Source organism: Martes martes, assembly GCF_963455335.1.
Source record: "Martes martes genome assembly, chromosome: 13".
Taxonomy (NCBI): Eukaryota; Metazoa; Chordata; class Mammalia; order Carnivora; family Mustelidae; genus Martes; species Martes martes.
Genome location: NC_137901.1, coordinates 57,410,539 through 57,431,972, shown reverse-complemented (window position 1 = coordinate 57,431,972; position 21,434 = coordinate 57,410,539). Strand labels below are relative to the sequence as shown.

At 45.2% G+C, this 21,434-nt stretch overlaps 1 protein-coding gene across 4 annotated transcripts in view; it reads right to left on the bottom strand.

Moving 5' to 3' along the window:
- The window catches only part of MTCL1 (microtubule crosslinking factor 1), a gene marked incomplete at both ends in the record, with an annotated part of 123,184 nt that overhangs the window by 48,848 nt on the left and 52,902 nt on the right, over positions 1-21,434 (bottom strand). For all 4 annotated transcript variants that reach the window (XM_080821564.1, XM_080821565.1, XM_080821566.1 and 1 more), the window contains one exon: positions 1,785-1,844. In XM_080821564.1, coding sequence (XP_080677690.1) covers positions 1,785-1,844 — 60 coding nt within the window. The remainder of the gene's footprint in view (positions 1-1,784; positions 1,845-21,434) is intronic.

The window sequence follows — 21,434 nt, the reverse complement described above, 5'->3', positions numbered from 1 at the left end:
ACGGTCCAGTCAAACTTTCCACACCACAGGCAGAGAAGGCAAGCACAGCACGGAGGGGAGGACACACGTGGGACCCGGACCACCACCGCCACCACCGCCACCAGCAGCCGGAAAGGCCTTGTCAAGCAGCAAAAATATATCGCTCTGGGTATATATTCTTTGGCTTGCAAGTCTGATGTCTAGCCAGCACCCCAAGCGCTGACTCCTCGAGTTCCTACCTTGCGCCGGGGTGCCGGTTTCCTTTGAGTTTTGGTTGCAGACCTGCAGTTTCCAAGGCGCTCGGGTCCACCACTCTGCTGGACAGAATACTCCTTTCTCAATGATAGAGCAGGTGCACATTCCCGGTGCACATTCCCGGTGCCCAGAGTAGTTCTCAAGACACTCCCGAGGGCAGTGGCACCTGTTTCTCAGCCCAAGGGACCCCCCAGGGAATGCAGTGCCATATGGCTCAGTCCGTAATGGGGAGGTGGTCACCCTCTTAAGGGAGACCTGCCCCCCTCAGAAGCCAGGAAGCTGAGACACACTCGACGCCCAGGATGGTCCAAGCTCCCAGCCCAGGGACTGCGGATTTTAATTTCCCCATTATCAGTGGATGGCAAAGTGGAGATGAAGGCAGTAGTGATGGCAGAGCAGAAAGGTTAATCTTGGGCATTCCTGCTGTTCCCATGCCCAGTCCTCCTTGAAGGATATTTTGGGCATCAGTGAGTTTGGCTAAAGGCACAACAGAGTGGATCGAGGTGGAGTTCACGGGGCAGGGCGGCGGAGCTCTTGGTTACCCAGACTTCTCGAGCCTCTCTAATCACTACTTGTGCTAAGAGCTCAGGGAGCTGACATCCCACTCCTGCCTTTATTCTCTCCCAATACCTAATGCCAGCAGCATTCATTTTTTTAAAAATTTTTACTTATTTTTAAAATTTCTTTTCAGTGTTCCAGAGTTCATTGTTTATGCACCACACCCAGTGCTCCATGTAATCCGTGCCCTCCACAATACCCACCCCCGGGCTCACCCAACCCCCCACCCCCCTCCCCTCCAAAACCCTCAGTTAGTTCCTCAGAGTCCACAGTCTCTCATGGTTCATCTTCCCCTCTGATTTCCCCCAACTCCTTTCTCCTCTCCATTTCCCCATGTCCTCTGTGTTATTCCTTATGCTCCACAAATAAGCGAAACCATATGATAATTGGGGGGAAAAAAAGGCAGAACAAGAAAGGAATCCAGGAAAGCAAGTGTTCAGAAGAGTTCAGGCATTTCTGCAGAACACACACTGTGTACATGGAAAGGGCGATGCTGTTACCATCCCCCGGCGAGAACACTGCACCTTCAATTGGGACAGTCTGGGATACTGTTTGGCTTGCACGTTAAAAAATACAAAAACAAAAACAAAAAAAACAACCCAACACTGAAAACATTGCCTTATGAGTGACCCAACACCACACCAGCTGTACTGTTTTACTGTGTGAATGACTCTGAAGGCTAGAAAACGTTTCGCCAGTTGTGAGAGCTACCAGAGAGCCCTGAATTACACCAAATTACGTTTCGCAGAGTCCGTCTGTTTTTGCCTTTCTTGAAGAAATCACCAGCTTCTCGGTACAAGAAACAAAACGAAGGAGCTGGTGGGTTAGAGTGAACATTTTCACCCCATGGAGGTTTTGAGTGAGTTCCCATTTTTTGGGCAGGTCATGTTTCTTTGACTATTTTAAAGGCAACATGAGCACTTTTGAGACAATTCAGAATGAGGTGATCGCCCCCCAAGGAGACATAACATGAGAAGGATCCCTCTGCTTACCTGGTTAAAGGTTTTCTTTTCTTTGTATGCTTCCCGGCTGCCTCTTCTTTTCAGGGAACTCTGAAATAGATCCAAGGGACATCCTGTTAGGGAGAGGTCATGGGCAGGGGCCAGCACCAGGCTCACACCGTCCCCACTGGTAGGGGACACACCCAATGGAGGGAGGCTCTTCCCTCCACCCCCCACTGGAATCAAGGAACTATTTACAGCCAATGTTTAAGGTCTCTGAACCCTCATGATTGTATCTGGAGTGTTTCTCAATTATTCAGCTTAATGACAAGGGAGGTGGTTTGGATAATCTGTAATAGTAGGGGGAAGATGGGAGAAACGTAGGCATTTTAGGAAACAAATACGTAATGTTTCTGGAGCTGCCTTACCTTCCTAATTATGTTTTGTGGGGGCAAATATAAAAATTAATTGGTACGTCCTGAATGCCTATAGGCAAACGGCCAGATTAACAAAGTGGTAGGAAAGGAGAGAAGGGTGGCCTGTGTTTAGGGAGAAAACCTCATCCAGGTTGCAACACAGCCCCCTTCGACTCGTGACTAAACCTACATCTTCAAGTTCTTGTTAAGTCCGTAAGTGACTCTTGGGATGTGGCCTTGGCTGTGTCCTTCAGTGGGCTGGGTCCCTGCCTAGTTCTACATATGGTGCCGTGCACCTCTGCCTGCTATCAGCACGAAATACATCTGAAATACAAAGAGGATTATAAATAAGAGGCCTGGGGATGTCTGAAATGGAACAGCAGGAAGCCAAGACAGTCCCTGTTAAAGTATGAAGACTGAAAGAACCAGCCAGCAGTTCAAGAAGCATCCTAGGGGGAGACAAAGGGATGTGAAACCTGCAAAGATGAAGGGAATCCTGAAATAAGCCAGGAGAAGGTGGTTTGGAAGGTTAAAAGACTTGCCAGCTCTCATTCAGACCCCAGCAAGCCTGTGAGTGGGAAGGGGCTTTCCTTGCCGGCTGGTGCCTCCCCTCCACAGCCTTGCCCTACATGAGGCACCAGGAACAGACCTGGAACCTTGGATCCTCTGGGAGTTCCTGTCAAGGGGGCTCAGGGCCTCTCTGCTCATTCCTTTGCTGCCCAAACAGCCTGGGAAGGAGGCTCGCACACGCCACTTACATCGGGGTCAGGCCTATAGTAGTGAACTCCGTTCTGTTTACATTCCAAGTGACTCAGTCATAGAAGGCCAGCGAGTGCCATTTACTGGATGAATTTCAGGGTTATGAAACAATTCCAGCCACCCCTTACCCTCTAGGAGGCCAGAGGCCTGGAGAAAAAAACAGCAGTTGAGAGAGGGTGAGAAGGTTACAGAATCAGCATGGAGTGTGGGTGCTCCTGGGTCAGCCAAGGCAGCGTGTATGGAAACTGATTGTTCAAACCCAGCTGCAGAAGCAGCTTTGTTTCTTGTAGCCTTTTTGGTAAAAGCAGGGTGAAAGTATAAAGAGAACCAGCGTCTTCCAACAGGTTATGTTAAGCCTGTGTTAAGAAAGGCTTGAGATTTACTACCCAGAGTCCATAGGCTTTCCAAGATTCTTCACGCGGCAATGAAGGGGCTTCTTTGATTTGAACGAGCTGAACAAGATGAACGCTTCTGATGATTCGCAACAGAGAAGAGTTACAATAAAGCAGCAGGGACAAAAACCATTCCCAAGGAAAGCTTCAGCCTACGGGATTTAATTCTGTGACCGAGGTCTGCGCAGTCAAGCCTGCCTTCCGCGAGCCACCCTCCACGGCATCATTTGCATCCCAATGACTGCAAAACACATCCTGCACACCTGAAAGGAAACTATCTGGAAGTGAGATGAGAGCTAGAGGTGGAGACAGAGGAATTACGGTGCTGCATTGGTCGGGAGGGGTGGGGAACACCTGGGCCAACCCTCCTGCAAGGGGGCAGCCAATGGGGAGCCTGCCTGTGCACAGATCCCTCCACCCGACCTGATGGGTCTCCCCCTTGCTGAGCCCTGAGTGCAAGTGCGTCAGAGTCCCGTGATCCTTCTAGCTAATCACAGAACAGGCGGGGCGGGGGGGGGGGGGCGGGGGGAGGAGGCAAGGGATCCCCCACAGAGATCCCAGTTACAGCGACAACTACAGTGCAAAACCATGCAAAGATTAAAAGTTAACCAGAAACTGGCAGGACCTCTATGAAAGAAACCATACAATTTTGGTGCTAGACAAAGAAATGCTTGATGCTGTCTGACGGAAAGACCCTATTTTATCAAGATGTCAAATTTTCCCATATCATTCTAAGTATGATATCCTGTTAACCAAATTCCTCTTTCTTTCCATATATATATAATGTAATATATACACATATATACATGAGAAGTATTTATGAGTGTGTAAACACACAAGCACACACACATAGACTCACACACACAAATGCTATCTGTGTATATGTGAGGGAGGTAAGAATATGGAAAGATTTGACAAAATGACTCAAAAATTCATCTCGAACAGGGGCTGGCAAACTAAGGCCTTCAGGACCAATCAGCCCACAGCCTGTTTTATAAATGAGTTTCGCTGGAGCACAGCCTTGGTTATTACTGTGTATTTCTACTTTGTACTACGGAAGGACATCTGAAGAGCAGTGACAACGGCCTCCAGAGCCTGTCGCATTTACTATCCGGCCCTTTTCAGAAAGTTTGCTGACCTCTGACCTAGAAAAACAAATTGGTAAAAACAGCCAAGAACACTCTGCAGAGGAAGAATAATGACAGCAGGTTTGCACTATTAGGTGTAGAAATACAATATAATGGTTTGGTGCTGGTACAAAACTAGGCAGACAAATGGAACAAAACAGAAAGCTCAGAAATAAATTTGAGACTATATGAGATTTTAACAGTTGATACAGGTAGCATTTGATAAGGTGGGGAGAGAATGGACTGTTTGGCATATGCTGGAAAAACTACTGGCTAGCACAGGGGAAAAAAAAGCAAGATCAATACCAGGTGTCCCCCCCCCAAAAAAAAAATCCACACGAATTAAAAATCTAGATGTAAGAAATCATAAAGGAACTAGAAAATGAAAATCTCTGTTTGTTCTTGGGCATAGCCTTTATAAACATACACAAAAAAGCCAAAACATCCAAGGAAAATACTGATCAAGTGGACCGGTAAGATTTTAAATTTTTATGTTTCAAAAGAAATAAATCATTTACAGTATTAAAAAGCAAATGACAAAATGGAAAAAAGATTTTTCTAGTGGAAGACAGACAAAAGAGTAATATTTTGCAAGCAACAGGAAAACCACTTTCATTAAAAAATAAATGGCAACAAACACATGATTACTAGCAATTGAAATAAAATGCCATTTTTTTCACTGAGAGGTTTAGAGAGCAAAAGACGGAGAACACTGAGTGTTGGCAAGTGTCCACAGAGGCAGGCACTTGTATCCAGATCAGTGAGAGTGGGCATTACATCCCACAGCATTACCGGTGGGCAAATGAGCCCGGCAAATACACACACTCTGAGTCAGGAATCCCACCTCGGGAAAGAATCCACTAAGTTCCCATGACTCAGATGGCCTTCACTCACTCAGTATTAACAGTATCTACTACGTTGCCTTGTCTGAGCAACAGAGTAACAAGTCTTTATTTCTAAGGAGCTGTCATGAGAATGTAGAGAGTCAGACAGTAAGAAAGGAAACAAGAACAAAGTGATTTCTGCTGGCCTAAGGAAACTGCAGAGATACTGAGGGAAGACTTTTGGGTAAGAATGCTGATCACACTACCTTTTCTAATAGGGAGTGAGTACTGTGGATGGTGTTAAAATTATGTTTTTGAAGAATACTTCCAGATTCAGGAAATATAACACATTAAAAGAAAAATAGAGGTTGTAAACATCATGTATTTTGTGATTTCAATTTCCATCTAATAAAATATAAATAGAGAGATGTCAGAAAAGCAGACTGGAAAAACAGATACCAAGTGTTAATAGTGTTCATCCTCAGGTTATAGAATTAAGAGTGATTTTCATTTTCTTTTTTGTGGCTTTTTATAGCGTCCAAATTACCCACAGTAAATACTATTTCCTTTACAAGTAAAACAAAAAAAACAAAAAACAAAAAACAAAAAAACTGAGGGAATTATTAAAGAGGTCAGAGAAAAGAGGCTGCCACTGATCTCCTATGTAGGATTGCTGTGTTGTTTTTTTTTTTTTCTTTTTATTAACATATAATGTATGACTTGTTTCAGGGGTACAGGTCTGTGAATCGTCAGTCTTACACAATTCACAGTGCTCACCATAGCACATACTCTCCCTAATGTTCATAACCCAGCTACCCTATCACTCCCACCCTCTCCCCTCCCGCAACCCTCAGTTTGTTTCCTGAGATTAAGAGTCTCTTATGGTTTGTCTCCTTCCCTGGTCCCACCTTGTTTCATTTTTCCCTCCCTTCCCCCCACAGCCCCCATGCCCTGCCTCTCAAATTCCTCATATCAGAGAGATCTCTGATTGACTTATTTCGCTCAGCATAATACCTTCTAGTTCCATCCACGTCATTGCAAATGCCAAGATTTCCCTTTTTGATGGCTGCATAGTATTTGTGTGTGTGTGTGTGTGTGTGTGTGTGTACACATACACCACACTTTCTTTATCCATTCATCTGTTGATGGACATCTAGGTTCTTTCCATAGTTTGGCTATTGTGGACATTGCTGCTATGAACATTGGGGTGCACATGCCCCTTCAGGTCACTACATTTGTATCTTTAGGGTAAATGCCCAGTAGTGCGACTGCTGGGTCATAGGGTAGCTCTATTTTCAACTTTCTGAGGAACCTCCCATACTGTTTTCCAGAGTGGTGCAGTGGTGTTTTATCAGAAATTATTTGCCAGCTTCTTGGATCTCTTTTTGTGAGCTGACATTGTTTTTATCAGCCTGGTGCTTCAGGCATAACTATATATATGTATAATCTATATGTATATTGTTTTTAGAAGACCAGGAAGCCCCCTGAGGAGTGAGGGAACCTGCCAGATGCCCCACTCTACCACAGGTGCCTGGCGTCTGGCTCCCTCACTGACTGACACACGGTCACAAGGCCCCCAGCCTGAGGTACGGTGTCTTCCCAGGCTCACCTGCTGCTTTGGGTCTCCTGGCCAAGGGACCCTGGGTGTAGGATGATTTATGTGCATGTGATTCATGGCCAGTTCATTTCTCTAGAAGATTCAGAGATCCAGTGGAGAATCTCTTCCAAGAAAAAATAAGAAAAAGAGGAAAATGTTGACCATCAAATAAACCAAACCCAGAATGGGGGACTTGCCTGCTGATTCATTCGACTTTCTTTTTAGTCCGGCCAACAGCAGGCAAATCAACTCTAAATTCCTATTGAAAGGAGAAAAAAAATTGAATTTCTCACTCCAAACTGAACCCATCTAAGGCTGAGGCATTTGCTGAGTATTGAAAATGATTAAATAAAATATGAAGTTAGGCAATTATTTGGACTTTCAAGTCATTTCTTAATGCTTCCTATTTTAAGCCAGCCAGTTTCTTCCAGGCAGTTTCAGAAAAAAACGAACAAGCTCTCAATTGCTTGAGTGTTTCAGAGACAGGCTTTGGGCTTAAAATTTAGGTTAGTAATAAAAAGAGACAAAAATCATGATCCTGTGAATCATGAGTGAGGACGGGAAGGAGAGTACAGATGTAGACAGATGACTTTCAGAATTCTTAGAGACCCTTATTATCTAGAAAGCCGTTTAAGTTTTTTGGGGCTGATTTACAGCACACGTGCTTATAGAATCTTATAAAATCAGAATAAGAAAATGAAGGGGCAGAGGTCTTCTGTCTGTTTAGGAGAAAGTTACCAAGATTCTCTTACCCACATTGGTCTCCACTGAAGTGTTAGGAGGTGTGAAGGGTAAGGCTTATGAGCTTCTCCTTTAGTTAGAAGCAGCAGGTCCTGGCTGCAAGATAACCTTTTACTCTTTCCCCTCCACTAGCCTCTAGACAGCTCCCAAGGACACTGGTTCCCATCACGCCCCAGAATCACTGCACTCAGCTGAAGTCCACGCACTACTATTACACTGCAGAGCCCTGTAAACACAGCCCTCCTCGGATTCACACCCTCCATGGCCACAACCGAAGGAAACACTTTCTCCTTGGCCGTTTGGGAGAATAATGGTGGATATTAACAATTACTGTTTCTTGGGCACACATTCACATCAGCGGCAATGCTAAACCCTTCCTTCCTCCCTCCCTCCCTCTCTCCCTTTCTTTCTGTTAATTATGAGAAAGAAGGGTGGTGGGCAGAGGGAGAGGGAGAATCTCAAGCAGACTCCCCACTGAGTGTGTAGCCCAACATGGGGCTCGATCCCACAACCCTAAAATCATGACCTGAGCCGAAATCAGGAGTCAGGTGCTCAACAGACTGAGTCACCCAGGTGCCCCACTAAACTCTTTCCTTATGCATCTGATCTCATCTCATCCTCACAAAAGCCCTGGGAGGCATACATTATTACCACTGATGAACAGATGAGAAAACAGTCGGAAGTGAGATGAGGTTTCGTGGTGTCCCACACTCCAAGATGGGGCTCCAACCTGAGCCGGACACCACTCCCTCATTCACAGTCCCAGCCCTGAGAGCCTCCAGGCTGCCCTCTGTGCTTCTGACAGCACAATCTGCCAATCTAGGCTGCTTTTCTTTTTGTTTTCGAGGTTTCTGAGCTCCGAGTTGCTGAGTCTTCTTGTACAAAGAGTCTCTCCTTTCTCTGGCAAAAGAGCACAAAGACCTATTACCGGAACAGTTGCAAATTGCTATGCTCACGAGGTACCTCATGGCCATGAAATATTTGTTTGCACTGGTAGTTTCTGAGGATCTGAGGCTGCAGACAGCACAGGTCCTTATATGGAAAAGACAGAAACTATTATCAGAGGACAAAATGCCACAAAGTAAGTGAGGAGAAGAGAAGACTCTATTGGGCTGTCCAGCTGAAGAAAGGGACAGCTGTAAAAGTCTGAGCTGGTTCGGATCCCAGCACCCAAGGCAAAGAGGGAGAAGGCCGGAAGGACAACAGCCTGGCCACAAGCCACACCTTCCAGGCTGCGAGACCTACCTGGGAGGGACAGAGACCACCGGCACACCCAGGCTGCCCACCAAAGGCCACCTTCGCTTGGGGAGAGAACATGGTGATAAAAATGACAGGTTGCTGCTTGTGCACATTTGGAAACATGACATGTCTCTGTTTCACAGTAGGGGCTGGTTGTTGCATTTTAAGCCCCAGAGACATTTATCTTGAGGCCCAGTAATTGGAAAATTGTGGTGAAAACATACTACAACACGGCAGTCCCAGCCAAACACAAAATAAATGAAACTGAAGGTGATAAAGCGACAGGTAAATTATCATTACTCTGCAATCAGAGAAATGGAAAATCATGACCATGGCAAGACCAAAACAGTGATGGTACAAAAAATTATAGGAAATTATAAGAATTCCCCCCAAATTATAGGAATTCCCAGGGTATACACACACACACACAGGCACTCAGCAACACCACAAAGCAGTACACGAAATATCGAATTAGAATCTGTATTTCAGAAGCTTCTACAGACTCACTGAGTAGGTGACAAATAAGTGGCCCTTGGGCATTCACAGAAGTTGAAAATCCATATAAATATATGCTATTTGCCAATCAGAACTGAAGGTAACGTTTGTGTCTTATTAATAATAATCTGTTCCTGGCTCCCACTGGTTTAGAAAAAATATACTAGTCCATGGAGAGAGGCAGATTATTTCCCAGTCTAACAAAATAATACAAAAAAGTTAGAAGTGCTTTGAAAAACAAAGTTGAGGCACCTGGCTGACTCGGTCAGTAGTGCATGGCACTCTTGATCTTGGGGCTGTGATTATGGGCGCCACATGGGGTGTAGAGCTTGTTTTTTAAAAAAGAAAAGCCGGGGCACCTGGGTGGCTCAGTGGGTTAAAGCCTCTGCCTTCGGCTCAGGTCATGATCCCAGGGTCCTGGGATCAACTGGGATCAAGCCCCACATCGGGCTCTCTGCTCAGCAGGGAGCCTGCTTCCTCTTCTCTCTGCCTGCCTCTCTGCCTACTTGCGATCTCTATCTGTCAAATATCTGTCAAATAAATAAATAAAATATTTAAAAAAGAAAAGCCAAAAAACATAAACAAATGTTAAAATGTTGTTCCTCTTTTCAGAGAAATTAATCACTCATTTTTCCTTCAGGTGCACATAACTTAAGAAAATACTTAGTACTTCAAACAAAAGAGCACATGAAACAGTTTTAAATTACTTATGGTATATTTCATAATAATGAGCCATCACATCCTTTGGACCTTCTAAATTGACTCCGAGTATTGTTCTAAACAACAGAGTGTGCTATTATACTATTAAAATGTATGCATACAGGGGTGCCTGGGTGGCTCAGTGGGTTAAGCCTCTGCCTTCGGCTCAGATCATGATCTCAGGGTCCTGGGATCGAGCCCCACATCGGGCTCTCTGCTTGGTGGGGAGCCTGCTTCCTCCTCTCTCTCTGCCTGCCTCTCTGCTTACTTGTGATCTCTCTCTCTCTCTCTCTGTCAAATAAATAAATAAGTAAATAAAATCTTTAAGAAAATGTATGCATACATTTGTCAAAACTCAATGAACATAAATTTAAGATCTGTGCATTTCAATATACATAAATTAACAAAAAATATAAGCAAAAATTATGTTCTAGTTAGTAAGTATTTATTTAAGGTATATTTAAGGTAAGTGAATTGGTGCCTACATTTTCAAATGTGTCAAAAAAATAAGCTGGGTTAATAGATAAATAGAAGGCTAAATAAATATCTGATGAATCAAGTATTGTAAAATGTTAATGCAGAATTTAGATGGTGAGTATACAGGTGTTCACTATAAAATTCTTTAAGCTTCACTGTATGTTTGAAAATTTCCCTAGTGTTGGAAAAAAACACATTATGCACACAAATTCCCGATTTCACTGAAAACAGCTGCTATAATATTGTACAGCCATTAAAAACTATGATTACTAAAAATTTTTAATAACATGGGAAGTTTTTCATAAAATGCCCATTTTTGAGACGTAGGCTAAAAACATAAATTTAATTATCTCATCAAGATTAAATACTTTTGTCTTTGAAATATTTAGAAGCAAATACACTAAAATGCTAGCAGGTCTTAGCAATGGGCAGCAGCATTATGGGTGACTCTGTGTTTTTCCTTACAGATTTTTTTTTCCAAGAGTCAAAATGATTATATATTACTTTTTCAGAAAAATCCTTATATTTTAAGGATAAGAGAACTGACCCAGAATGCAAATACACCCACTAAACCTACCACTGTGTTACTTTGGCCCAGTCTCCCCCGGAAGCAAAGCACAAGACTGATGGACCTTCCTTCGAGGGAGACAGGAAATTAAGCTAAGGGATTAGCCCCTAGGCGGGATTAGCTCCGTGCTGCTGGAGATCATCAAATATATTTTCACACGGAGGACAAAGAAGGGCCTAATGGACATGGGGGGATAGCAAATGGACCTGAGATTCTAATCACCTCCCCAGCCGAAGGCTTCCTCTCGGAGAGGCTCCCTGACCAGGCGGAGGCTGACTTGCTGACCCGTGTCTGTCCGGGAGCCCTGTTATCTGGAGGCCCTGCTCGCCTCCATTAATCATCCACCAAAGGCTCTGAGATCTGGAAAGCAGCCCTGGCTAGCTAGCATTCTGCCTAAAGCCAACATTGTCCCTTTGGTAAATAATCGTCTGGAATTCTCATCTCCAAACCAGAGCACCTGGGATTCCCACTACTAACACCAAGGCACACTCTTCAGGGATTGAAGAAGGGACTGGAGATGCTGACCCCACGGTTTTGTGACTCCTACGGAGCCGAAGCTCTCTCTAAGTCCCTGCCAGTCTGCACCACCCCGTTTGGGGGACTGCAGAGGATTCAATCAAGCAAGACAGTCACTGAACTTTGGGGTGAGGGGCACGATGCTACCTGCTCGCGCAGCACAAGAAACCCCTCGGAGCCCAGGAACTGTTGGGACACTGCAGGAAGGGGCTGGCCGCCCCTGCCTTCCGAGGTGGGCCAGCCAGTGAGCACAGGGAAAGTAACAGGCTTCCAGCAGAATGTAACCTGGAACAGAACATCACGGCAGGAATAGCGGCCCTAGGTGCAGAGCCGAGGGAAGCCCTGGGTCGGGGGCAGCGCTCTGTGAAAGACTGCAGGTAGCCCTGGGGTCCAGAGATTAAGAGCAAGGAAGCCGACTTTATCATCTGTGGTGCTGTCTTCTGTGAACACACGGGACAGGAGCCTGACGCCTGAACCAAGCATATTGCTGCCAGCGTGTCGTATCAATGCGACAGACCATCTAGACAGTGCTCAGAAACACAATCGGCCGCCAGAGCCGGTGTGGCACTGGCAGCCCTCGACAGTCAAACCACAGCAGCCACCGTAAGAGCCACTGTCGCCTGCAAAGCCCTCACTTCAGGCTCGGACGGTGACGGTGGCTGTGTCACAGAGCCCAAGGGCAAACGTGTTCTTTATTTGGACTTGCAACAGCCTTTTGTTAGGATGGTTCCTCCCCAGGCTGTGTATAAATCCATTTGTGCCATCAAGCCAGATCCTAATGGCTCCTGAGTCGACAGAGGACACAGGCTTAATCAGGAGGCACCGTCTGCCTGCAAGCTCGTCCTGCTTCCTTCTCTGATGCAGCTTTGGGGCCGCGGCCCGCTGGGCAGATCACTCATCTCTGACAAGCCTGCGTGCCTGCTTCTGAGCCCTCCCCTGTCCCAGGGTGAGAGCAGATGTCCCTGGTGGTCCCTCCGACCTTCAGACCCTCCGAGTCTCCTCTTCAGCGGAATCACTCCCTCCCATAGCAGCCTGGGTTGGGAAGTGTGTGGAGGAGGAGGGGAGACCACACATGCCCACAGCACCTTGTCTCGCACTTTCCAGAACGGACAGCAGGCATGGCGGTAATGTTGCAAAGGTTCCCTGATGCAGCCAGGGATATGGGGAGGGGAATGTTACACCTCACTCTGGGGTGTTGTCCCTGAAGTGCAGGGACACCTTGGGGTTGAGGTGTTTTTGAGGTGTTTTGCTTTGGGATTGAGGTGTTTTTGCTTTGCCCGACAGCCCTCTGTTCAGACATCTCTGGCCCGATGGGGGCACCAGCGCAAGTCCCTACACTTGGTGGGACGGGGCCATGTTTCCATCCTCCTCACACCACCAAACCTTTTGCACATTTCCAGAAGGAAAGTCACAGCCAGGGGCCGGCCACTCCACTTCCCCCTGCCTGGCCAGCACCACACATGGACTCGGGGGGAGGGGGTACACGCTGCTTCAGAAAAGTAGCTGATGCTCCCACAAAGAGTCCTCTGGAGGTTTAAGTAGCGAGTAGCCTGCAAATGGGAAAAAGCTGCTGGAGAGGCCTTGTTTCATCCCAGCGGATGTCCACGGACTTCTTCTGTGTGCCCCTCAGCTCACACTTCACGGGGTTCTGGTCACACATCTCTGTACTCCACTGATTCACTGTGACTCTCCTTTTGGGCATTTTATGTCTTCCTTTACCCTCTGGAGTACCTACACCTAAGAGCTCTCAGAGTGGAATGTGTAATTTCAATTGTTTTTTTAAGTAAGTGCTACGCCCAGTGTGGAGCCCAGGGCGGGGCTTGAACTCACGACCCTGAGATCATGACCTGAACTGAGAGAAAGAGGCACTTAACAGACTGAGCCACCCAGGGGTCCCCTCAGTTGGCTTTGAAAAGCTTTCATAGTATGGCTTTAGAGAAACTTCATAAATTTGACAATTTTTATCATCCAAAATCGGTCCACATCTTCATGAATTTTTAGTTTTCCAGCAAGCATATGAACACATGTATGTTATGTGTGTAAAAGGGAAAAGTGGGCGAAGACCATGGGCATCCACATCCAAATCCAGGTAAATCACTCGTAGGCCGTGACCCTGGGGTAGCTCCTTGAGCTCCTAGTACCCCAATTTCCTTATTTAAAAGTGGTAATAATATTAATGCCTACTTTGTATAAAGGTTTCTTGTAAGGACTAAATGAAATAACATGCTTAATAAAGTGATTGCCATGGCCACAAAAAGCCAACATTAGCTCACCATTTATGATTCTTTACTTGATTAATATTTTCAGATGCTAATCACCTTCTTTTCCCCCTAAAGTAGAGGGGGGGAAACTATTACTATTCATTCCAGCTTTCTTCTCTCTACAGGAGCAAAACCAGTGTTCACTAAAATGTCTTTTTCACTCTACATGAGGAACGTATGTTTGAAGTGTCAACTTTGTCAATTGTGTAGTTTCCATATATTCTCTTATTTTTGCTTTTTTTTCTTTTTTTATAATAGAAATTGGCTATTTCAGGATGCCTGAGTGGCTCAGTGGGTTAAGCCTCTGCCTTTGGCTCCGGTCGTGATCTCGAGGTCCTGGGATCAAGCCCCGCGTTGGGCTCTCTGCTCAGCGGGGAGCCTGCTTCCCACCCCCACCCCCCTGCCTGCCTCTGCCTACTTGTGATCTCTCTCTCTGTCAGATAAATAAATAAAATCTTAAAAAAAAAAAAAAAAAAAGAAATTGGCTATTTCAGAACTTCAAATTCATATCCCAGGTCACCTAAAATCTCGCTACTGTCACAGAGGAAATTTTACCTTAGAAAGAAATCCTCTCTCACACTGAGTGGACGTTACTTCCATCACTTCAGGGAGGTGAGTAGGTCAGATTTTCCACAACGCACTTACGTGTGCCAAGAGCCACTGGCAAAGATGCGTAGGATGAGTCAAACCGTGAAGAGAAAAAGGACACGTGCTCTCCCTCACCATCAGATCCTATCAGAGCCTAATGCTCAAAGGGAGGCACGCCTCTTTGTGACTGACAAGGTTTTTCTTTGACACGGTCACATAAAGAGGGTGGCATTCCCAGGCATGAGGGCAGATTTGACTACCCAGACCACCCCACACAGCACCAGGGGCTGGTTTTCGTGGCAGCAAGGGGGAGGCCATTCATTGATGGGGCCTGTCACCTTCTCTTTGAAAATCTCAGCCTTCGGAAAGATACCCTCTAAAAACACTAATTATCAAAGACACAAGCGGATACTCGTACGGTAATGTTTACTGCATCATTATTCACAACAGCCAAATGAGGCAAGCAATCCCAGTGCCTGGATGAACGGATAAGCGGAACAGGTGGTGATCATACAATGGGAGGTTATTCAGCCATAAAAAGGAAGGACATTCTGATACACGGATGAATCTTGAAAATGTGGTAGGTGAAATAAGCCAGACTCCCCCGGCCAAAAAAGGAAAAATATTGTGTACTTCCCACTTACGTGGGATACCTAGATTAGGTAGATTCAGAGAGACAGAAAGTAGAAGAGAGGTTACCAGAGGCTGGGTGAGGGAGGAACGAGGAGTTACTGTTTAATGGATGCAGAGTTTCTCTTTGAGATGATGGAAAGTTCTGGAAACAGTAGCGATAGCTGTACAACATTGTGAATATCTCCAATGCCACTGAATTATACACTTAAGAAGGACAAAAATGGTAAATTTTATGTTATGTATATTTCAGAACAGTAAAAAACAAAAAAAAACCTCCTCTACCTAAAATAGTCTAAAAGCCATAGCAAAACCCTCCAAACAAACCTCTAACTATGGATTGCTATAGCTTATATTTTGGGTGTCATTATAAGATCCTGTGATTTATTTCATTTTCCATGTGTACAATACTATAGATTCTCTCTCGCCTTTTATGGCTAAGAAGCTAAGATTCACTAGTACTGTTTTTAATCTGTAAAATACACATTCAGATGGTTTCCAACTGTTTATAAATGTTTTGAAGGCAGCTTTTAAACAGTGACCAAAGTGTTATTAGCAGGTTTTCTTTTTTTCTCCATAGCTTTGCTTTTTTTTTTAAACAATGGCACATTTTAAAATTCTATTTTATTATATCACCAAAGGTAGTTTTTCCTCCACTGATGTTTTAGGTCCATATATTTTAACCAACTACTACCTGCAGGCTCTCTTCATAAGAAACACATCATTTCTCTGTGATCATAACGTGTTTGTGGGAAAAAAATTTCCAAATTTACCAGAAAATTTGGATTTTTTTCATGGCGATATCCAATCTTAAAACTTGCGGGAAGCAATATAGGAATATCTTCTACAATACTTAGTTTTTTGTACATATGTACAGATATGTACAGAAATACATTGCTTCTTATGGAAATATGGGCAGTAAAAAGAATGAAAAGAGAAAGCATCTGGAAAGACTGCAGGTAAGAGAGAGGGACAAGACCAAGGAAAAGGGCAAGCCTCGGGCACCTGGGTGGCTCAGTGGGTTAAGCCTCTGCCTTCGGCTCAGGTCATGATCTCAGGGTCCTGGGATCGAGCCTCTGCTCAGCAGGGAGCCTTCTTCCCTTCCTCTCTCTCTCTCTCTCTGCCTGCCTCTCTGCCTACTTGTGATCTCTGTCAAATAAATAAATAAATTCTCTAAAAAAAAAAAAGAAAAAAAAGGGCAAGCCTTAAGTTCTGTCCCTAGACAGAGCTCTAGCTGACCAGCTACCTTATTAGCCCCCGTGTCAACTGAGAGGTCAGGACCCTGACACTTTCTTTCTGGTGGGTCAGCAGGGAAAACCTGGTGACATGACAAGACGTCCAGCAAAGGACCACCGTCCAGAATGTCAGGAAGCTTAGCAAACTCGCTGCTTGTATTCTGTATCTAGTAACTTGTTGCACTATAGCCAAAGACCTTGTATTCCAGGTCTGGCCTCCTCACAACACCTCTGGGAGGTGGGTGTCATTATTCGCATTTCATATGTGAGGGGAGGTAACTCACCCACCGCCCCAGGTGGGACTTGAACCTGGGCTCTCCAGAGCTGAGCTGGCTGTCTGATGAGGGAGCTCAGATGGAAGGGGGTCAGAGCCCCGGCGGGCCACTCATGTCCACGCTGACTGAGCTCATGTTCCAGGTGGAGCAGAAAAGTATACAACAGAAGATAATGCTGTGCCCTTGATATTTTGGGGGTTCAAAGGGGGACAAAGAGGTAGCTACGCACTCTTTGCCCCACTAGAGTCACTTCACGTTTGTCTGTCCTTCGTAATGAGAGCAGAGTGGCCTCTAAGGACTTGGGGGACCTAGAAGCATGAGCCCTTCAGGGCCCCCTGCAGAAGCCGGAATCCCAAACACACCACCGTCCTCTCAATCGGGACGCCCACAGCCCACCGCTGTCTCCCACTTTGCCCTCCTCAAGCCTGGGCACCCTGCAGACCTGAGTCTAGTGTTCTCTGGGTACTGGTGGGCACAGAACACCTACTATAACAATAGTTCATCATTTATGGACACGATACTCTGCTCTGGAAGTTTCTGCCAGTTACATGCTTCTTTAGAAATCCTAGGTTTGAGAGGACAACCTTCTTTTAATCAGGGTCTCACCATGGAGTTGTGCTTTTTAAGCCTCCTTTCTTCTCAGGAGACCATTTCCACATTGGGACAAATGAGAACCCCTTCAACTCCCCTATTAGAAGGGTCGCAAAGGGTCCTCGGGGTGAGGGGAAGCAGTTTCACGTGAATTAAGAGCACAGAAAGAACAGGAGAAAGAACCCCTTCTCCTGTGGATTCTTGGCTGCATGGAAGAAATTTAAGTAACTCTTAAACCTCAAGGAGTCAATTTCCCACAGTCTTCGAAATCAACGGTATTCTTTCCGAATGCCTCCTTAACTTGGCTCCTTGCTACAGCCAGAGATAATCTAGGGCCTGAGGATGGGTACAAGGGCTGAGCTCCAGGAAGAATCCTGAAAACACGTCCCAATCTTCCACCCCCCCCCCCCCCGGAGAAGCAGCAGCATTTACTTGTAGAGCTTTGCCCACACAAACGCACTTTACAAAAAGGCTTGTCAGACACTACTGATGAGTTTAAAAGCACTCGGCATAATTTGTGTGTGTGATCTGCTTAAGTCTTTCCACTCAAAGGCCATTTTCCCCCAAGAGTGATCCCAAATGCAGAATTACAAAACAATAAAAATGCCCCTTAACACACTCCCCATCCCTTTTAACCTTTTATTCTTCTGTTCCTCTATGATCACTGTCCTGGACTTGTATTCTGGAGGAGGCATTTCAACTACATTGTACTGTCTGCAATAAATGGAGAAGAGGAGGGGTCTTTGAGAGAAATCTACAAGGCTGGTATATTCAGCCCTCTTCATCTGTCTGGAACCCTGCACCTGGTTTCCCCCACTCTCGGCACAATCTGCAATAATAAGTGTTTTGTTTCCTCAGGCCACTTATCACTGTCTATCTATTGTGTGATCACAAGCACCTAATAGCCAAGAATTCACAATTCACTGAGGTCCCCTGGCTTGTGAGAGGTGAAAGACTGCCTAAATACAAAATAAGCATGAACAGTTTTTAGAAAAACTTCAAGAGCACAAAGTAACACAATCCTAGCTCAAGCCAGACTGGATTGTTTACAGACTTATCAAGTCCGATGTGTTTAATGAGTATCCTAAGGCACAGGGCCAACCTCATCACAGATGAGATTAATCATCCTGCAAAAGTTCCCCACTGTCTTTACTCTAGATCCTACAGATTAAGAAAAACCCAGGTGAAGGGCACTGCTGTCATGTATGAACCTCACCTAGAAAATGGGAAGTGAGCCACAGTTAGATAACTGGAAACATCTCTCAGATGTTGTTTGGTATCATCCTTGAAGAAAGGATTAGCAGAGTGGGTGATTCCATCTAGATCATGATTATTATAAAACTTTCTTTTATCTTTCTCAGATAAAAAGTCTTTAAACTCATCTTTAAACCCTTGTTTAGCCAACTCCATAGGTATAAAACCATTTAAAGAAAGAATATCTCTATCAAATGAACATGTACATTTTATTAATACCAAAACAATAAAAGTAGGAAATGACAGCATTTAATACAGTAAAAACATACTCCTTTTAACCAACTGAGCCACCCAGATGTCCCAAAACATACTCCTTTTAAAGAACTAGGACACTTTATCTTTTAGAAGACAATATTCTACTGAGATACTGTGATGTTTGATAAATACATATTTGGTCTTCATTGGTATTTGGTCTTTCTGGCACAGACCCTGGAATTTTGTAAATGACAAGAGCCATAAACATGTGTTGGTATTCATAATAAACCCCTGTCAACCACACCTGAGTTTATGTTAATGAGGTGACGTTTGGAAAGCTCCTAGAACATCTTAGGAAGATCTTAGATGGGGGCTGATCACCAGAAGAACCAACCATGTGATAAGAGAACCTTCAGTCCTATCCTCAGATCTTCAGGAAGGAGAGAAGGGCTGGAGATGGCCAGTGATTGAATCCACCGTGTTTATATAATGAAACCTCCATAAAAATCCCAAAGGATGGGGTCTGGGAAAGCTACCATGAGCTTTGGAGAGTGGTGCCCCCTGAGAGTCTGGAAGCTCCTCACCATTCCCACATATCTCGCCCTACATATCTGGCCATTCCTGAAGTATATTGTCTTATAATATACCGATAATCTAGTAAATAAGATGTTTCTGTGAGCTGCTCGAGCAAATTCATCAAACCTCAGAAGGGCGTTGTTGGAACCTCTGCTCCACACCTGGGTGGTCAGAAACACAGGTACCTGGCCTTGTGATGGCATCTGAACTGGGGAGGGGCCGGGAGGGCAGTCTTGTAGGACTGAGCCCCGAACCCACTATCTCCAGGTAGACAGTCAGAATTGAGTTAATTGCTTGGTGGGATGGACAAAACCCCACACATCAGAATTTGCGTCATAATCAAATCTTCACAAATCACTTCAAAAACGCAAATGACCTCTTTTTACTAAATATATATCTCCAGGGGTGCCTGGGTGGCTCAGTGGGTTAAGGCCTCTGCCTTTGGCTCTGGTCATGATCCCAGAGTCCTGGGATGGAGCCCTGCATTAGGCTCTCTGATCAGTAGGGAGCCTGCTTCCTCCTCTCTCTCTCTCTCTCTCTCTCTGCCTGCCTCTCTGCCTGCTTGTGATCTCTGTCAAATAAATAATCTTTACAAAAAAAAAAAAAATATATATATATATATATATCTCCAAACACACCTTTGTGTCCTGCAACATTTTATGGGTTGGAACCTGAGGGCATAACTGTTTCCCGTCACATGCCCTTGGGACTTCCAAGATCTTCCCTGTGCGGTAATATTCTTATTTCACCTGCTTCCAGGTGTCCCTGCTCCCTGGCCTTCTCTAGGTTTGTTACTGTCCCCTATTTCCTGTCAATCACCTGTTACAAAGTTGACTGGGGGTTGTCTTGGTCACCAGGACACATGTCTTTAGTTCCTACAGTGACTGTTTGCTATTCGGGCATCCTCGGGGAAGGAGGGGTTCCAGGAATACGAAAGATTTCCAGGGACATAACACTTTCCCCTGTAGAAGCTAAAGCTTCAAACAATAAATAAATGGCATTAGTCATTAGAGGTAACTATGAGGTTCTAGAATCCTGAAGTTTAGAACCTAGTAGGAGAGCACAATGGTGGCCCACAGGCCTCAGCAGTGGGAAAGCTGGTACTTCTAATTTCCAGCTACTCTTTTAGAAAATACATTCTGGTTTTCCTGACTTCTTAAATGGAATTTACAGAACACAGGTCAACCTTGTCCTCGTGTCTGGGGCTCCATTACCAACTTTTGGGGGGACTCTGCCATGGGCTCTCTGGCTGACTATACCCAGGGGCCAACTCACTCCTAAGAGGTGACCTTCCCCACTAAATGCATCGCTAGGCATCCCAACAGCCTCTATGGGGCTTCAGAGCCTTTTTTTTCTTTTTTTTTTTTTAAACCACTCTGAAGTTTATGACCATGTTCCAGATGTATATAAAGCTGACAACACCTGAATTTCAGATAAAGACACACTCTCATCTTTCATATTTTACCATCTTTTGGTTCTTCTCTTGTAGTCTCTCAATTTTTTTTTTCTCCCAAAAGGTTGCCTCTACCTTTCCACATTGTGGAAATGCTACATAATGGGAAGCTGAATCTCTTGCTGCTGATCTATACAATTCTTTTTCCTGGCTAGCTATGGCTGAAATCTCACACCGTTCCATAAGGGAAATGTGACAAGGGCTGGAAGTCACCATACTGCCTTAATGACCTCCAGAAAGTCCGGTGACCCTCCAACAGGGATGACCGCACTCACGTGCTAAAGCTCAGACATCCCACTCCTCAGACAGAGCTGTCTGCCCTCACTCCTTGCCTGCTCGTTCTAATTCTGAATACACGTCTAACAAAACTGATGAAAATAATCGTATTTGTGTGACGTTGCATGACTTCCCATATAACCTCTACCTCAAAGCCCCATTCCACGCACAACTCCCTGTGAGCACATCATCTGCGGACTTTATAGGACTGTGTTCTCTCCCGGAGGGGCTGGTTTGTCTTTCAAAGGTGCCTGAGACATTAAAAATAGTCATGACCCATCACAAAATAGGTCAGGTTATCCTGGGGGCCCCAGAGAGATGTCCTGGAATTCTAAGACGTGGCACTGGTGTCAGGAGGATTTTCTGGGACAGAGCTGGTTCCAGGGAAAGCGAGGAGAAGGGCATGAGATGCCCATGAAGTGTCCTTGATGGGAAAGAAGGCTTGCTTGGTTGTCTCTTGCTCCTCAAGAGGGACAACCACACACACTGAAAGTGTCAGGACCACAGAATTACTTTG